The sequence below is a fragment of the Schistocerca cancellata genome, chromosome 3 (genome assembly GCF_023864275.1).
Source record: "Schistocerca cancellata isolate TAMUIC-IGC-003103 chromosome 3, iqSchCanc2.1, whole genome shotgun sequence".
In the NCBI taxonomy this organism is placed as follows: Eukaryota; Metazoa; Arthropoda; class Insecta; order Orthoptera; family Acrididae; genus Schistocerca; species Schistocerca cancellata.
The window spans coordinates 243,575,570-243,594,196 of NC_064628.1; the positions used below are offsets into that span (position 1 = coordinate 243,575,570).

At 44.2% G+C, this 18,627-nt stretch overlaps 1 protein-coding gene across 3 annotated transcripts in view; it reads left to right on the forward strand.

The window, feature by feature from the left end:
* LOC126174877 (ATP-dependent translocase ABCB1-like) overlaps positions 1 to 18,627 on the forward strand; it is a 263,560-nt gene that overhangs the window by 170,591 nt on the left and 74,342 nt on the right. For all 3 annotated transcript variants that reach the window (XM_049921293.1, XM_049921290.1, XM_049921292.1), the window contains 2 exons: positions 3,871 to 4,041; positions 11,229 to 11,424. In XM_049921293.1, the coding sequence (XP_049777250.1) occupies positions 3,871 to 4,041; positions 11,229 to 11,424 (367 nt within the window). The remainder of the gene's footprint in view (positions 1 to 3,870; positions 4,042 to 11,228; positions 11,425 to 18,627) is intronic.

Here is an 18,627-nt window from a genome sequence, read left to right on the forward strand (position 1 = left end):
AGAAAAGTTTACGACTTATTACGTTTTCGCTATTCTTGCAGTCAAATTACTGCATGAAGCATGATATTTTAATTTATTGTTTCTCTTCTACTGATTCTGTTCATGAAAAATTTCACGGACAGTAACCACGTATAACATTGGGTGTATCTGAAAAATTATAGCATTACACAGCACAGTTAAGGGGAGTTGGAACGCCCTATCTCGACAATGTTAACTTTAGGGACTTGGCTACCCTGTATTTCAGGAACCACTGTAGTCATTGACATGAAACTTTTGCAGGACATTAAACTATATGTTCTGAATCTACTGAACTACAATAATTGCATTTCAGCCACTGCTTTCGGAAATTCAATTGTTTAATTACACGGTTAAAATTTTGTGTACTTTTATTGTACGTTGTCCCAAATAATTTTAATTATACAAAACATTATGTTCTTCTTTTAGTTCGGTAGACTCAGGATATGTATGTTATTACTCCCTGAAAATTTGAATACTCTGTTCGAAGTTGTTTCTGAGATTTAGGGAAAAATGCAACAGAAAATGTAAATTTTTAGGAGCGGCTTCTAAAGTTTCAAGAGACGGTAAATCAATATATGCTTAATTTTTTTTTTATTTAGTCACTCAGAAATACCCTGCACCATACTGTATATCATCCTCTTCAACTTTTTCCAAGCTGTTTCTTCTTTCTGAACTCCTTAGTGGCGAAATGTGCTGCATACTCTGCTTTATCAATGCGAACCTTGTCCATTCGTTCAAGTTCTCTGATGTAGTTTGCTCCAGGATTAATTCCCATATGCTGTAGCACTTTCACCCTATCAATGTTGCCATCACTAAAAACAACAACAACAGCATCACTGACCCCCCACTTTAGTGTCTTCATTCCAACAAAAACGTTTTTTGTTAAGCAAGTCCATGTAAGATTATTGAACGACTCATTCGGATTTTGAGTCCGTGCAGCCGCGCGGAGTGGCCGCTCGGTCTAGGCACCATGTCACGGACTGCGCGGCTCCTTCGGCCGGAGGTTCGAGCCCTCCCTCGGACATGGGTGTGTGTGTTTTTCTTAGCATAACTTAGTTTAAGTTAGTTCAAGTGGTGTGTAAGTGTCTAGGGACCGATGACCTCTGTAGTTTGGTCCCTTGGGAATTCACACACATTTGAACATAGTTCAAGTGGTGTGTAAGTGTCTAGGGACCGATGACCTCTGTAGTTTGGTCCCTTGGGAATTCACACACATTTGAACATTTTCTGACCATGCAGACACTTCTCCAGTAAATCAGGATAGCCAGATCTCTGTAAATAGGGGTTTTATGATATTCATGGCTGCTGGTAGGATGGAATGTTTATGGCTGTATGAACTGTTTGAGTACTGGGCAGTTCGGTAATTGCACCATGAATCACGTCCAGGAGGGCAAAGGTGGTGTACTGGTTTTTCATCAGTTGACTGTCTGTGGAAGAAGGTAGCCCATACTGCCTGCTTCATTTTCAACAAATCCTCAGTATTATTTCTAATGGCCATCCCATAATATAACTGCTGTAGTTCATCAATAATTTTGTCTGTCAGTCTGCCTCTTACGATTTTACCATCAGAAAGTTTCTTGTCTCTCAAACTTTGTTTCAACTTCCTCAACCTGGTCCCCATTCTCTTCTGGACATGACCATCACCTTTAACCTTTATAACATAGCAATCCACAGCCTTTTGTGTAAGAAAGGACCGATTTTATTAGATTATAATGAGACAAAAAACCGAAAATGGGAAACAATATTTTTTCTGTTCTAACTCCTCTTAAGGAGATATTGTTGTGTAAGCTACTGTGGGAGTCATCACAGACACAAACAAGGAAGAAGAGAATTTGTATGGCCAGTGGCAGGAATCCAAAATTATCTGTACTTAATACTTTCAAATTAATAGAACTCTTTATTTCTAAACAGGAAAGAACCATAACTTCTTATTATGAGATGGTTTCATGTGCCTCCTGTGCCTCCTACATTCACTCTTTATTACTAATTGTAGACCACAGGCTAAGTTTCATCTCCCTATCAGTCAGTACCGATGCTCTCAAAGTCTGCGACCGAACTGGGCCTGACCATCATGGGCCGCTGGTTACGTCAACGTCGACAGGAGGTGCTGAACTGTCTTCATGGAGGTGTGGTGCTGCCTGCTCTTTCTGCTGGAGTGTAGGTCAGCGTCTTCTTGATGCCATTTTGCACCAGTGCGATGGTAAGAGTGCAGTCGATGCTTTAGGACTGCGTAGATACAACATCATAAACATGGAGCTGCTTGAAAATGGAACTGCAGGGCGACATTCGCTAGAAGTACAGGCGAAATATATAAACAGATATGTATGAAAATACACTATTGGCCATTGTTGCTACACCACGAAGATGACGTGCTACAGACGCGAAATTTAACCGACAGGAAGAAGATGCTGTGATATGCAAGTGCTTAGCTTTTCAGAGCATTCACACAAGGTTGGCGCCGGTGGCGACACCTACAACGCGCTGACATGAGGAAAGTTTCCAACCGATTTCTCACACACAGACAACAGTTGAACGGCGTTACCTGGTGAAACGTTGTTGAGATGCCTCGTGTAAGGAGGAGAAATGCGTACCATCACGTTTCCGACTTTGATAACGGTCGGATTGTAGCCTATCGCGATTGCGGTTTATCGTATCGCGACATTGCCACTCGCGTTGGTCGAGATCCAATGACTGTGAGCTATGGAATCGGTGGGTTCAGGAGGGTAATACGGAACGCCGTGCTGGATCCCAAAGTCCTCGTGTCACCAGCAGTGGAGATGACAGGCATCTTATCCGCATGGCTGTAAGGGATCGTGCAGCCACGTCTCGATCCCTGAGTCAACAGATGGGGACGTTAGCAAGACAACAACCATCAGCACGAACAGTTCGACGACGTTTGCAGCAGCATGGACTATCAGCTCGGAGACCATGGCTTCGGTTACCCTTGACGCTGCATCACAGACAGGAGCGCCTGCGATGGTGCACTTAACGACAAACCTGGGTGCACGAATGGCAAAACGTCATTTTTTTTTATGAATCCAGGTTCTGTTTACAGCAATATGATGGTCGCATCCGTTTGGTGACATCGCGGTGAACGCACATTGGAAGCGTGTATTCGTCATCGCCATACTGGCGTATCATCCGTCGTGATGGTGTGGGGTAAACCATAATTGTATATAGGTATCTGTCAAATCTACAGTATTTTTAACAAATAGTCGACTTCAGATAGTTTGGCTGTAACTTCTCCTGAAAAAGGAATTGGGTAAATATCTACGTTACCAGAGGTGGTGCTTTTTCACTTACTGCCCTTTTTCTTCGGTATTCTGCGTACCGACAGTCTCTGCTCTACACTTTCCCTTCCTCATGTGTTCCACTAGCTGAACAACCAGCACCTGCCGTTACCTGAATGACAACAAAATCTTGCCACATTGCAGTGCTCCCTCACGCTGTACGTCACCTACAAACAGCCATTTCAGCCACTGAAATATGAATCCAGTAACTTACTGATATGGAGCCCATTTTCGAAACCAATCGTTACTATTCCAGCTGTTCCTGGCATAATGGACCGAAGGGGGATAAAACTTTCAGAAACAATCGACAGTGTCTTTTAGGACGTGGCACAGCTACAGATAGAACAAGGGCCGGTAAGAAAGAAAGGCAGTATCCGATACTATGGAGCTATCCTACTTTTACCTCAAATAATGTAAGGAAACCATGGAAAACCTACATCAGGAAGGCTGTACGAAGATCTGAACTCCTCTCCTGAGGTAGAGGCGGTGTCTTAACCATTATGCCATCCGCTAGCTCTCTGGAAGTGTAGTTAATGTCCTGCGTGCCTCCTGCTGTGTGCAGGGCTACGACACGATGGTGGGTGAGCGCGGAGCTCAGTTGTCCGGAGGCCAGAAGCAGCGCATCGCCATCGCCAGGGCGCTGGTGCGCCGCCCCAAGATCCTGCTGCTGGACGAGGCCACCTCTGCCCTGGACACCGGCAGCGAGGCCAAGGTGCAGGCCGCGCTGGACAAGGTAGGTGCGCCACTTACACTGGGACTCTACCACCAGTGAAGTCTTTGGTCCTCCCAAGCCCGTAAAACAAGACATCCCGGCAAAATGTTTTGAATCACTGACTTTTTAGGGTTCCGTATATCTGTTGGTAAAAACGGAACCCTTATAGGATCACTTCGTTGTCCATTTGTTTGCCTGTCTCTCTGTCTGTCTCACTATCATAGACCCTTTTTCTCAGGAACAGGTAGGTGTATCAAATTTAAATGTATGTCATATATTATGGTCTGCAGTTACTTGGCGGTTAAATGTAAGCTTCTAAGTCAATATAACCAAAAGATACGGCCATTTAAGTCGCATACTTTAATACTCGCAAAATCAGTCATCGAAACCTATCTGCTACTTCCTGTTGACGTAGAATCACTAAATTTACCAAGAAGCAATGTTTCACAGCACAACCAAGCAAAAATACCGAAAAGTGTTAATTTGTAATTTATCACGCAGTTATTTCATTTGCTATAAAATGTATGACTATCTGGCCGTGTGTTAAGACCCCATTCTCTCAGGAATGGGTAGACGTATCGGGTTGAAATTTACGTTACTTACTGAGATCTGCAGTTCTTTGGTGATGTAAAAACGATAAAAATCTAAGTCAATGTAATCAAAACATACGATAATTTATGTTACATATTTTGACAGTCGCAAACTTACTTAGTAAAATGTAGAAGGTACTCCCCTTGATGTAATATAATAAAATTTTGTAAGACGAGAGGTTTCACAGCACAAGTAGAGGGAAAAGTCCAAAAATTGTTCATTTGTAATTATAACACACGAAAGAAGTATTTCTTTTGTCGTTTGTTATCCGATTCAGACTTGATATTAAAACATTCTTGGAATCCCTGAGCCGGCCGCGGTGGCCGTGCGGATCTGGCGCTGCAGTCCGGAACCGCGGGACTGCTACGGTCGCAGGTTCGTATCCTGCCTCGGGCATGGGTGTGTGTAATGTCCTTAGGTTAGTTAGGTTTAAGTAGTTCTAAGTTCTAGGGGACTTATGACCTAAGATGTTGAGTCCCATAGTGCTCAGAGCCATTTGGAATCCCTGAAACCGATATCTTGTCGATAACAGGCAAAAATCGTCGAGATCCTCGATTCCCAGAACGCCTGCACTTTCTTTATACATAATTAAGTTTGTACGGAACCCTCAGTGCGCTAGTCCTAAACGTACCTGTGCTGTTTTTTTTTTTTTTGTTTTTTTTTTAATTCATCCTTCTGTAACTTACAGCAATAAATAAACGCTTTACAGTTACAGAATTTACGGCATAATAATTAGTGCTATCTGACCTAGGTTTAATTGAAATATTCAGAAGTAGGAAACGCTTTCATCGAGCAAGGAGGGAAAAAGCAAAGACTGAGAGAATATTTGAACGAGTACAGTATTGCAGTTACATCCTGTAACTTGACCCACGTCCTTTGACTTTACTTCCCATTTAGTCAAGATCAAGGGCAATGGGGATGTGAAACCTCACTTTCTTAGGCTGACGCCTTTTTCATAACAGGAACATGAAATATAGGAGGGGCGTCCAATAAGTAATGCAACACATTTTTTTTCTGAAAGAAAGTTGGTTCTGTTCAGTATTGCAATAGGTCATTTTATTCCCTATTCTTTTGGCTATAAAATTCCATTTTTCAACAGAATCTCCATTCAGTGGGACGGCCTTACGCTACCTTTTTGGGAGGGTCTTTATGCCTGCATCGTACCACTCTACTGGTCTAGGTCGGTGCCAACGTCTTACTGCGTCAATAACCTCCCCACCATCCACGAACTGCTTGCATCCTTCATTGCGCCAGATGGAAGTTTCCTGTTAGGCGGCGACGAACCCAGCAGACACACGCGTTTGAGTACCCCAACCGGTGAACGAGTTTGTCAGCACTATCAACAGGACGTCTAGTTGAGCAGCGAGATGTCTGACTGTGATCCGTCGTTCACCTCGAACGAGAATTCCCGCACATTCCACGAGTCACAGCTGTGTGCGGCCGGCCGGCACACGGAAGGTCGTACAGGTTTGCACGACCTTATTACAATGATGACAGAGGCCTCGCCCAACGACGTACCGTGCATTTTTTCACTGCCAGGTCTCCACAGACATTCTGCAAGCTTCTATGAATATCTGCGATGCTCTGATTTTCCGACAAAACAAACTCAATGACAGCTCTCTGCTTGGAAGCAAATTTGAGGCTACGTATAGCGCCACCACCTATCGGAACTTCATGAAACTATAGAGGCTGCACTATACGCGGCAGTTTTTTCTATGTATGGTCCAACTTCTTCGACCTATGTATCTTGGCAGCGGCGCTCCATGCGAAAGCTACTTTCGTTCTTAAGTTTTGCACACTGTGTATTTCTGCAATGGCAACCTGTTTTTAAATAATAATTCCACTGAAGGCACAATGCACGTAGTACCTTGTCCTCAGATTAAACACTGTTTGACGGAAAAGATGTAAACAGTTCATAAACAGAGCGAGTTTAATAAGTGACTCCCCCCTAAATTCTATAAGTCCCTCCAGATCCTCAAGCGCCATGCACTCCGCCTCGCCTTCTATATACGCCTCCTGTCCCCCACGCGGATCCTCTACGACCTGTTTCCTTTCCCCCATCTGCTCCTATTCCTCAAACATATCCGCATACTTAACACCTCCCGCCACCTTGATTCCTCTCATCCCCTGGTTGCTCCTCTCCTCTCCAAACCCCACCCTCTGCCGCGCCATCACTGTTGTGTCCCCTTTACCCTCCATGTCTACACCCTTCATCTCCTTTCCCAAGGTGGCTTCTGTCAACTCCCCCTCCTGGATGATGCCCTCTCTCCCTCCATTTATCCTTCCTATCAACTCTGATCCTCACCTCCCCCTCCTTTCCTCTGTCCTTTCCCCAGGCTCCCTCTTCCCCCCCTTCCATCCTGCTTTTCCCTGCCTACCCTCTCCTTTCTCTCCCCTGAGTCCTTTCGGCTCTCCCCTCCACTGCCTTTCCCACTCCCTCTCGAGTCCGCCCAGCCCCCTCTTTTCTATGTCCCCTCCCTCCATCGGCTCCCCCTTTTTCTTTTCCTCTCTTCCCCCCTTCTCCCCATCATAGGTCTGGGTCCTCCCTCCTCCCCCCCCCCCCCATCTGCTGCTGTGTCACCCGTATAGTGCTGTTATAAGTGAGTGTTCAATGTTGTGCGTCCCCTGTCAGTGTTGCAAACAGCCGCCATACTGTCGCTAGCTGTGTTTTTCTCTCGTGCGAACAGAAACCACACTGTCGCCGTGTTTTTTAATTGTGCCTGTCTACTTCTTCATCCGCATTGTCACCGCAGTGTTTTTTATATTTTAAACTCCACACCTTACCGCCATTTTACAGTTTTCTACAATGTCGCCGTTTTATCGCCTGTTTTTATTGTTTGTTTCTATTCTCGTTATGTTTTTTCAACTTTTCTGTAGGCTGTAGAGCAGCATATTACGCTACAGCCAGCGTGCCCCCCCCCCCCTCTAGGGGGGAGGGGAATTGAAATCCAATAAAGAAAAAAAAATAAGTGACTACTCACTACTTTCACTTCACAGTAATCAGTTGTTATCAATCATTTCTCAATAAGCAACGGCAACAATCAAATTATGTTTGTCCAATGGTGGCCCCCGAAGAGTACATTTCCTTTACACATGAGAATCGCACCAAAGGAATCTCTACGCAACCTATAATACTCGGAGTGATATTAAAAGATTGGATAGGTAATGAATGCCATATCCCAATCTCACGGATAGAATTTGAAATAGCAAATTTGTTCCGTGAACATGAAACAAAATTCTCTCTTTCAACAGTGGATATTACGTCTAGACGGAACGGAAAGTACATCTATAGCCCTGAAAGCGTTGCAAATAAAATATTTCGGTTACACGATAAATTACACAAATCTGAAGGCTGTCGGTTCAACTAAACACCTAGGAATTGGCCAGGCTAGGCAGCCGCGCAGTCTAAGGGCGCCTTGCCACGGTTCGCGCGGCTCCCCACGTCGGAGGTTCAGTCCTCTCTCGCGCATAGGTATGTGTGTTGTCCTCAGCATAAGGAAGTCAGATTAAGTAGTGTGTAAGCCTAGGGACCGATGACCTCAGCAGTTTGGTTCCATAGGAACTTATCACCACCACCTAGGTATTACAATTACGAACAACCGAGATTGAAATGATCATTTAGATAACGTTCTGAGGAAGTCAAACCAAAGATTGCTTTATTGGCAGGACACTTAGATGATGCAAAAGAAGATGCCTGCACTGTCCTTGTCCGTCCTCTGCCAGAGTACTGCTGTGCGATATGGAATACTGTCAGATAGAATCGACAGAGAACATCGAAAAAGTCCAAAGAAGAAAATCTCGTTTTGTATTATCACAAAATAGGGGAGAAAATGTCACGGATGTGATAAAGAAGGTGGGCAATCACTAAAACAAAGGCGTTTTTCTTTGCGGTGATAACTTCTCGCGAAATTTCAGTCACCAACTTTCTCTTCTGAATGCGAATATATTTTATTGACGCCAACCTACATAGGGAGAAATGATCAGGCTAATAAAATAAGAGAGGTCAGCGCTCTTACGAAAAGATTTAAGTGTTCGTTTTTTCCACCCGCTGTTGACAGTGTAACAGTAGAGAAATAGAAAGCGGTTCGATGAACTTTCTGCCGTGTACGTAAGTGCGAACTGCGGAGTAATGTAGATGTAGACGCAGGAGCTGTACTAGCGTAATCCCGATCTCACCGAAGTTCTTGTACATGATATCATGGAAGTGACCATCGACTGTTGTCCGCCTCCGTAGCGTAGCGGTAGCGCTGCTGCCTACCACGCAGGGGGCCCAGGTTCGATTCCCGGCAGGAGACTGGGTGTTGTGTGTCCTTCATCATCCTTTTCATCATCATTGACTCTCAAGTCGCCGATGTGGCGTCACCTAAAGAGGACTTGCAATACGGCGGTCGAACTCCCCCGAATGGGGCCTCCCGGCCAACAATGCCATACGATCATTTCATAGGACTGTTACAGGCAGCATCCTCATGATGCACATGGCCTAACGACTCCAGAAAAGCAAGCCAGCCCCAAATATCGTGAACAACCAGTGAGTTCGAAAACAGCAAACAGCGTCTCTCTCTGGCGTTCAGAGGGGCAAGACAGAATTCTGTCATACAAACACATGATTGATGAGACAGCTACACGTCCATAGATATCGACTACAGATTTACCTTCACTTTGCCAGACAAAGAATGCAGCACGCTTAGCGGTAGACAATCGCAGTACAGAACGACTTTGCAATAATTGACCAGTTTGCAGTTCACGTAAAAATAAGTTCTTTGAATGGCGCCTTTGAATGTATGTCTCTTAACAGGATGCAATCTCTTGATAATAACGTAAACAAGTTCTGATTTTTCAACACGATATTGGTCACAACAGCACACACTACGAAGGCATTATCAAATTGGGACGGATGTCAGTAGATGTAATGTACATGAACAGACAAAAAGTGACTACAATTTCAGAAAAATTAGATAATTTAATCAAGAGAAAGGGCTTCGCGAATTGAGCTAGTCAATAACGCTTTCGTCCACCTCTGGCCCTTATCCGAGCACTTATTCGGCTTGGCATTGGTTGGTAGAGTTCTTGGATCTACTCCTGTTGGATATCGTGCCAAATTATGTCCAATTGGTGCCTTAGATCGTCAAAATCGCGAGCTGGTTGGAGAGCCCTACTCGTAATGCTCCAAACGTTCTCAATTGGGGAACGCGGACGGGCATTATCTTGCTGTAAGCCCAGGATGGCTTGCATGAAGGGAAACAAAACAAGACGTTGAATATCGTCGATACATCGCTGTGCTGTAAGAGTACCACGGATGACAAAGAAACGGGTCCTGCTATGAAAAGAAATGGCACCCCAGACCGTCACTCCTGGTTGTCGTGTCTTATGGCGGCCGACAGTCATGTTGGTGTCCCACTGTCGTCCGGGGCATTTCCAGACGCATCTCCGGCCTGGATTTCTCCCCTGTTGAGAAAGTTTGGAGCATTATGGGCGGGGACCTACAACCATCTCCGGATCCTGACGATCTAACGCACCAGTCTGACAGAATTTGGCACGATATCCCTCAGGAGGACATCTCTGTCAACCAGTTCCAAGCCTCATAGCTGCTTGCATAATGGCCAGAGGTGTACCAAAGCTTTATCGATCTGCTCGATTTGTGACGTTCTTTGTCTTCTATTGATTCGACAGTTTCTTTTCTTGAAATTGTAATCATTTGTTTGTCTGTCTGTGTACACTACATATGCCGATTTCCATTTGGATATGTCTTCGTGGTGAGTCGTTCCCTTTCTTTTCCTTTGTTTACTTAGAATGTATTTCCGAGTCTCTCACCATTAGTTGAGCATCACTGGCAACGTCCCGAGGAGTACAGCAACGCGAGACGACGAATCGGGCAGAGTCCAGCGAGTGGAGCGAGGCCCTCTAGCGGCAGTATGGTGGGAAGGCGCTGAATTCACCAATCTTACATGTCTTAAGCTTGACACCTTCATCTGTATTTACTGCTTTTATTCATATGCAACAGCGTTCGGTGATACAATTTACGATCTTCAGGCACTTCTATGACTTTGCGTGACCACGTTGATACTAGGAATCATGATTATACATTCTGTAGAAGATTGAAATACATCGGCAGCCGCTAAACTGAAGCTTCTTATCGCCTATGGCCTAAGCGGCGGCAGTACATCAAACTGAAGCTTGTTGTGTTGCCAATTTTGCAGGTACGGGCAGATCGTTGCCGGACAGGGATTTTATACAAAGCGAATAGGGGAGAACCGAACAAGGAGTTACTGGTATCGATCGTATGAGCACTTGGCATACTGCATACTAGCTAGCAACACCGCTTTCTTCTCTTACACCTATCAGTAGTAGAATTATTTTGCACAAACGATAACAAAAGTATCCGTCACTACTGCCTCACCGCCCCTCCAATGCTCCAACAGCAGCTACTGAACCATTGTCACAATAGTTGAGTCTCCCCTCCTTCCCCCCTCCCCCCCCCCCTCACCCGACTTTTCGTAGTTATGAACTGAACATGAGCAACAACAACTGCTGTTGAGTTTCGATGTAACGTGTAAGTACATGTAAGGCATTGTGAAGGCTACAGAAACAATGGACACGGTTATGCTATAACTATGCAGGCCAGCTTGGGTCGCACAACCATCATCGTGGCTCATCGGCTGTCGACGGTGCGGAACGCAGACAGGATCGTAGTGCTGGCGGGAGGCAACGTGGTCGAGCAGGGCAACCACGACCAGCTGATGACGCTGCAGGGACACTACCACACGCTCGTCACGGCTCAGCTGTCCGCAGACCTCATGGGCCCAGAGCAGAAGGGTAAGTTCCAGCGCTCCACAGCAATAACACTAAAGAAGTAAAACAAATTCCTCGTATAAGAATACAATATTGTCGTCTAAGTACCCATTCACCAAATCCATGCTCGTGTAGAAGCCCTTTTCGACTAGTGTTTACTTGCACAGCATACATATAGACACCACTTATTTTGTTTGTATTTGATGATTTTCCTCGGGTTTATTCCGCCGAATGCGGTATGCGGAAGTACTGAACTTTCATTCGAGAAGACTGGGTCTCAGTTCTATATCAGACTATCCAGATTCAGATTTTTCATGTTGTAATCGCAAGTACAACACACTTTCTTTGAAAATGAAAAGGCGATTTCCGAACCATCCTTGCATCTGGGACATTCAAATGAGGCGGAGGCTGTAAAATGCAAACCCTCGAAGGGATCGTAATGTAATTTCCTTCAGAAGCAGGTGTTGTCCATGTAAAAGCGCTGGGTCCCCAAACTCACTTCTAGTGGGATATATGCGGACACCCAAGCAACGACAGAACGAGCACGTGCACGCGTCCATCATCCACTGCACTCACAAGGAGACCACCCAGCAATCGGACGTTTTTTTAATTTTTTTAATATTTATGGTACGTGATGTTCAGAAGACATATATCAGTCACCCAAAGTAGTTCCATGCAAGCTTTAAAGGTTTTCCAGAAAATCGACTTTGAAGTTTTCCGAGGGACTTTAATTCACTAAACTAAAGGCGATTTTTCATGACCGGCTGTGCATCTTGCTCGGTAGCGTAGGAGACTGGTGGTCAGGTAATCAGTGGATCGCTGTTTCGCATATCGATGTGGTATTTTTCTTTCTTTTTTTTTCATTCAGTTTGAGTACATACATTACTTAAGTGTAAAATTCATCAAATGTATGCTAATTAACACATACTGGTCAACATATTTTATGAAAAATGCACATCTTCTTGCTTCTTATTACGTATCGCATGCAAAACTTCAGTTTCCATTGGAAATATAAATTCTTTATTATAGACATTTCATAAAAGATATTTAATACATTTGTAATGTTTTCCTTTAGTTAAAGCGATCTTTATTAACAACTTGTTATTTTACATCGTTAGTTAAGAATTTATATTTACAATTGGTGCGATATACATATAATTAGAAAAAGAAGACATGCATTTTTTATTTCAACGTTGATTATTTATGTTTTAATTAGCCTATATTTGATGAATTTTATATTTAAATTATGTAGGTATTCGAACTTAACCAAAAAAGTTATAACGAAAGGAAAAACCATACCAATATTGAAACCAGCGATCGCTTCAGTACCCAATTAACATTCTCCGACGCTACTGAGTGACAGACGCGGCCTGTCGTGAAAATCACCTTCATTTTAGTGAATTAAAGTTCTTCAGGAACCTTCAAATTCAATTTTCATGAGAATTTCTTTAGAGTTGCATTGACTGCTTGATGTGACTGATATTTCAGTTATGAACTTCACATAGTACCACAAATACAAAAAAAAATTTAAAATCCGATTGCCACTTCGTTTCCTTGTCCTGGAAACAAAGAAATGGAGGCTCCAATAGAAGAGCAAACTCGTGTATTGCGTTTCGTGGCAGTGGAAGGAGTGCGGAGAATGGAAATTTATCGAAGAATAGCACAAGTGTACGAAGAGCACTGAAGTCGTTGCAAGGATCGAGGATTGGCACAGGGGATTCAAGGAAGGACGGATGTCGTTGGGCGTTGACACACGATCTGGAACACCACACTGCATTACCGATACCATTTTCCAGCAAGTGGGATGCCCTCATTACTGAAGATCGACGAGTTACGGTGCAGCCAGTCCCCTAGAGGTAGGACTGAGCGAGCGTCGTAATCGCAACAGCCATACAGTGCTCTGTGTACTTTGATCAGTTTCCGTTCTACGCACTCATTCCGCTATAAAGAAAGACTTTTCATCCCTTTGACCTTCTTTTAAAGCCTCTATTTCTCTGTTTCCAGCCCTACTGAGTGCGATGATCGTTTGATGCGTAAACGTGCTCTCTCTGCCGTCACGTGGATGTGCGCCTCTACACATCTTTTTCCGTAAGCAATAGCATTACGATTCCATCAGCCGTTTTCATTTTACAAGCTCTAGCTCGTTTGTTTTCATCTACATCTACATTTATATTCCGAAAGCCACCCAACGGTGTGTGGTGGAGGGCACTTTACGTGCCACTGTCATTACTTCCCTTTCCTGTTCCAGTCGCGTATGATTCGCGGGAAGAACGACTGCCGGAAAGCCTCCGCGCGCGCTCGAATCTCTCTAATTTTACATTCGTGATCTCCACGGGAGGTATAATTTGGAGGAAGCAATATATTCGATACCTCATCCAGAAACGCACCCTCTCGAAACCTGGACAGCAAGCTACACCGCGATGCAGAGCGCCTCTCTCGCAGAGCCTGCCACTTGAGTTTGCTAAACATCTCCGTAACGCTATCACGCTTACCAAATAACCCTGGAACGAAACGCGCCGCTCTTCTTTTGATCTTCTCTATCTCCTCCGTCAACCCGATCTGGTACGGATCCCACACTGATGAGCAATACTCAAGTATAGGTCGAACGAGTGTTTTGTAAGCCACCTCCTTTGTTGATGGACTACATTTTCTAAGGACTCTCCCAATGAATCTCAACCTGGTACCCGCCTTACCAACCATTAATTTTATATGATCACTCCACTTCAAATCGTTCCGTACGCATACTCCCAGATATTTTACAGAAGCAACTGCTACAAATGTTCGTACCGCTATCGTATAATCATAAAATAAAGGATTCTTCTTTCTATGTATTCGCAATACATTACATTTGTCTATGTTAAGGGTCAGTTGCCACTCCCTGCATCAAGTGCCTATCCGTTGCAGATCTTCCTGCATTTAGCTGCAATTTTCTAATGCTGCAACTTCTCTGTATACTACAGCATCTTCCACGAAAAGCCGCATGGAACTTCCGACACTATCTACTAGGTCATTTATATATATTGTGAAAAGCAATGGTCCCATAACACTCCCCTGTGGCACGCCAGAGGTTACTTTAACGTCTGTAGACGTCTCTCCATTGAGAACAATATGCTGTGTTCTGTTTGCTAAAAGCTCTTCAATTCAGCCACATAGCTGGTCTGATATTCCGTAGGCTCTTACTTTGTTTATCAGGCGACAGAGCGAAACTGTATCGAACGCCTTCCGGAAGTGAAGGAAAATGGCATCTACCTGGGAGCCTGTATCTAATATTTTCTGGGCCTCATGGACAAATAAAGCGAGTTGGGTCTCACACGATCGCTGTTTCCGGAATCCATGTTGATTCCTACAGAGTAGATTCTGGATTTCCAGAAATTACATGATACGCGAGCAAAAAATATCGTCTAAAATTCTACGACAGATCGGTGTCAGAGATGTAGGCCTATAGTTTTGCGCATCTGCTCGACGACCCTTCTTGAAAACTGGAACTACCGGTGCTCTTTTCCAATCATTTGGAACCTTCCGTTCCTCTAGAGACTTTAGCTACACGGCTGTTAGAAGGGGGGGGGGGGGGCAAGTTCTTTGGCGTACTCTGTGTAGAATCGAATTGGTATCCCGTCAGGTCCAGTGGACTTTGCTCTGTTGAGTGATTTCAGTTGCTTTTCTATTCCTTGAACACCTATTTCGATGTCAGCCATTTTTTCGTTTGTGCGAGGTGACCCTAATATGTGCTTCGTCTGTAAAGACCTCTTGATCGACGGGACGCTAAACACTTCACGGGTGACCTTAGAAGGCACTTGAACCTGGCTGAAACAGTCTGTCAGCTAGAGTTTGGTGATCCACTTCGCAGTTGTCGTGTAGGATGCGGTACTCCCTGCTGCAGCTTTGTGGGGAAGGTGGTATCTGAATTCTCCTACGAGGTGAAATATAATGACAAGAATGGAAAGTGTTATAACTTGAAGCACCTTTCCGATATTCATCAAACTTTCTGGAAATGTTCATCGTATAACAGGTATTAAATAATTAAATTTGCACTCCATTTGGAACTGTCACCCGTCGCAAGCATCAGTACAAGGTGTGAGGCACGAGGGGCACGAATACGGTGGAAGGAAACAGCCTACGAATGGTATATTGAGGAATTTCTCGCTATGCATGCTGTGTTGTAATCTCTACCCAAAAATCCCAATCATGTTACGAACACTCAGTAGGCAACGCACTCATCCCGTTCTTCCACCTGTAGAATGACTTTCTTCCGTACTGAGAGTGAGCTCACATAAGGCTGAAATTTTAGTCAATATTTCCCATTTGACGGGCAATTCTGACTTTTGTCAGAATTGCCCGTCAAATGGGAAATATTGAAACTTTGGTAGCGTTCGGCTCAGGTCCTCATGTGCTGCACTTTCCATTTCCATTTCAGTCCTTTTGGTAGACAATAATAATGGCAAAGAAGGCGACTGATACAAGACGTACACGTAAACATCATTGTTCATAAGAGATATTTAGATTCCTCAGTATGTTCAATCACTCTTTCATTCTTTAACTTACTCACTGCATTCCAAATACGCCAAATTAAAGCAGAGCCATCAGCAACGCTCATAGAGCGAAATAATTTTTTTGCCTCAATGAAGTTTTTGTGATCAGTTTACGTAAACTGTATACAATGCTACACCGTGGCTAGTCTGCTTACATGATATTATTCAATATAATTAACTTTAATTAACTGTACTTAACATGGCTATATATAACCATTTAAATGGGCACACTGAAAAATCACTGTGTTTTAAAAAGTATTTCGATTAACAACAGATCCATCTGTTGACGTATATGATTATTCGTGATTTTATCGGTAAACATGCGACAGCACATACGGGGCTCATACCTGGGGTTCTGTTTAAGACAGAAAGGTAGATTCAAGTTCTGGGAAAGCCCTTGGGCTGTGGACCATTTGTATATGTAACAGAAGGGACTTCTTCCTGTAATTATCCTACACATCGTCCGCACAGGCCGTGAAGGTCCAGCGGGACCGACCGGCCGCCGTCTCATCCTCAGCCATTATGCGTCACCCGATGCGGATACGGAGGGGCATCTGGTGAACACACCGGCCAGCCAGAGTGGCGGAGCGGTTCTGGAACCGCGCGACCGCTACATTCGCAGGTTCGAATCCTGCCTCGGGCATAGATGTGTGTGATGTCATAAGTTAGTTAGGTTTAACTAGTACTAAGTCCCATAATGCTGAGAACCATTAGAACCATTTGGTCAACATACCGTTCTCCCGGCCGTTGTCAGTTTTTGTGACTGGTGGTGCTACTTCTCAATCAAGTAGCTCCTCAATAGGCATCACAAGGCACCTCGCTTACCAACAGCAGTCGGCGGACTTAGACGGTGACCCATCCAAGTGCTAGCCAAGCCCGAAAGCGCTTCCGTGATCTGACGGGAACCGATGTTACCACTATGGCGAGGCCGTTATCCTACAGCATTGGTCAACATTGAATGTCACACACTTCCTCCAGCTTCGGCAAACGGAGCAAATCCGTTGGTTATTTTTGCATTGTATGTGGTCTACGGTGAGCTTTAAGGGGCGTATGGAGGTACCATTTAGTTCATGTGCGGTTCCTGAGAAAACCCGAAAAACATAGTTTTTGGGAACCAAAACGGTGCGGCGGCTTCTGCTTTGCACAGCAAACGGCTGAAATTTTTACGACATTTTCCTTAGATTCCAATCTCGAACAATCTTGGAATTTTTCTTGACATCTTGATCCATTTCCGAGATTCAGAGGTTCAAACTTACCGTACATGCACACGAAAAACCTGGTATGAAACGAAATAGTAATTTATGAACTGATGTATCACGAAGAAAAATGCTGTAAAGTGTCTCCATTATCATCAGAAGGGCTGTGGGAACCCCATGTTGTATTACTGAACCACATATAACATTTTCGTGAACATAAAATCCGGTCTGAGGTCTAAAATTAGTTTTGCATTGTTTCAATTTCACATTACCTACCAAATTTTACTGCCTAAATATTTCTTTTTATTTGAGTAACATGCCCTGCTGTGATAGAGAAACGAAGAAAACCAGTGGAAAAATGCTCCTATCGGAGCCCAAAAGAGGCGAATATGCTCCTGTTTAAAAGACTTTGACTGAAAAGTGGGTTACCAGTTACCTCATTCTACATTCCTCAGCACCTTTAAAAATTTTCCCAAAAACTTTGACTTGCGAACATATTAGGGTTCCTTTTAAAATACATCTCGTATCTCACTCCCACAAGCTCCCCTAACCGTAACAAGCTTACATCCACTAGTTCATCGCTACAAGTTGCTCATTCACATCCACATCCACTTGCCCTTACCGACTCAGTCATTCAGCCTATCTCATTGTCATTATCTCTTTGTATCTTTGTCACTGTCCCCTGTCTCACAGAAACAGTTTCATTCGTTCTGTCCTGTTACTACTGTCTCCTGTCGGTGTCTCCATGTCGCTCTCTCTTACTGCTAATGTCTTATTCATTCCTTCCCACTGCTGCTGTCTCTTCACACTGTCACCATCTCTCTCTTCCTCGTTGTCATTGTCATAGACCATCTCTCATCACCACTGTATCTTGTCCATTTGCACATTCTTCTTCTCTTTATTCATCGCACACTGGCACTGTCACCTTCACTGTTTTCCTAGCACTGTCCTGTGACTGTCAACTACACTGTGTCCCGCTCTTTCTCTCACACTCCCATTGTCTCATTCGCCCTTTCCATATCACAACCACCGTCCATTTATTAATTTTCCGTCTATTTCCCACTGTCAATGTCTGCTTCTCTCTCAGCATAAAAAGCGCGTGTATGTTCCCACCCAAACTTTTTTTGAAAATTTTAAAGATGCTGAGGAAGGTAGAATGAGGCAGCTTATCACTTTTCAGTCGTAGTCTTCTAAACAGAAGCAATTAGCCTTTTTTGTGCCCAAATAGCAGCATTTTTCCGCTGGTGTTAACAATACTTCGCCTCACTAAACTCACAGCACAACAGAAACCGACACAAATTCTCCGTTCATAGTTGAAGTTATGCAGAATTATCCCCACCAAATTTGAAGGAGATACCGAAAAACACCTCCCCCCCATGAACCATGGACCTTGCCTTTGGTGGGGAGGCTTGCGTGCCTCAGCGATACAGATAGCCGTACCGTAGGTACAACCACAACGTAGGGGTATCTGTTGAGAGGCCAGACAAACGTGTGGTTCCTGA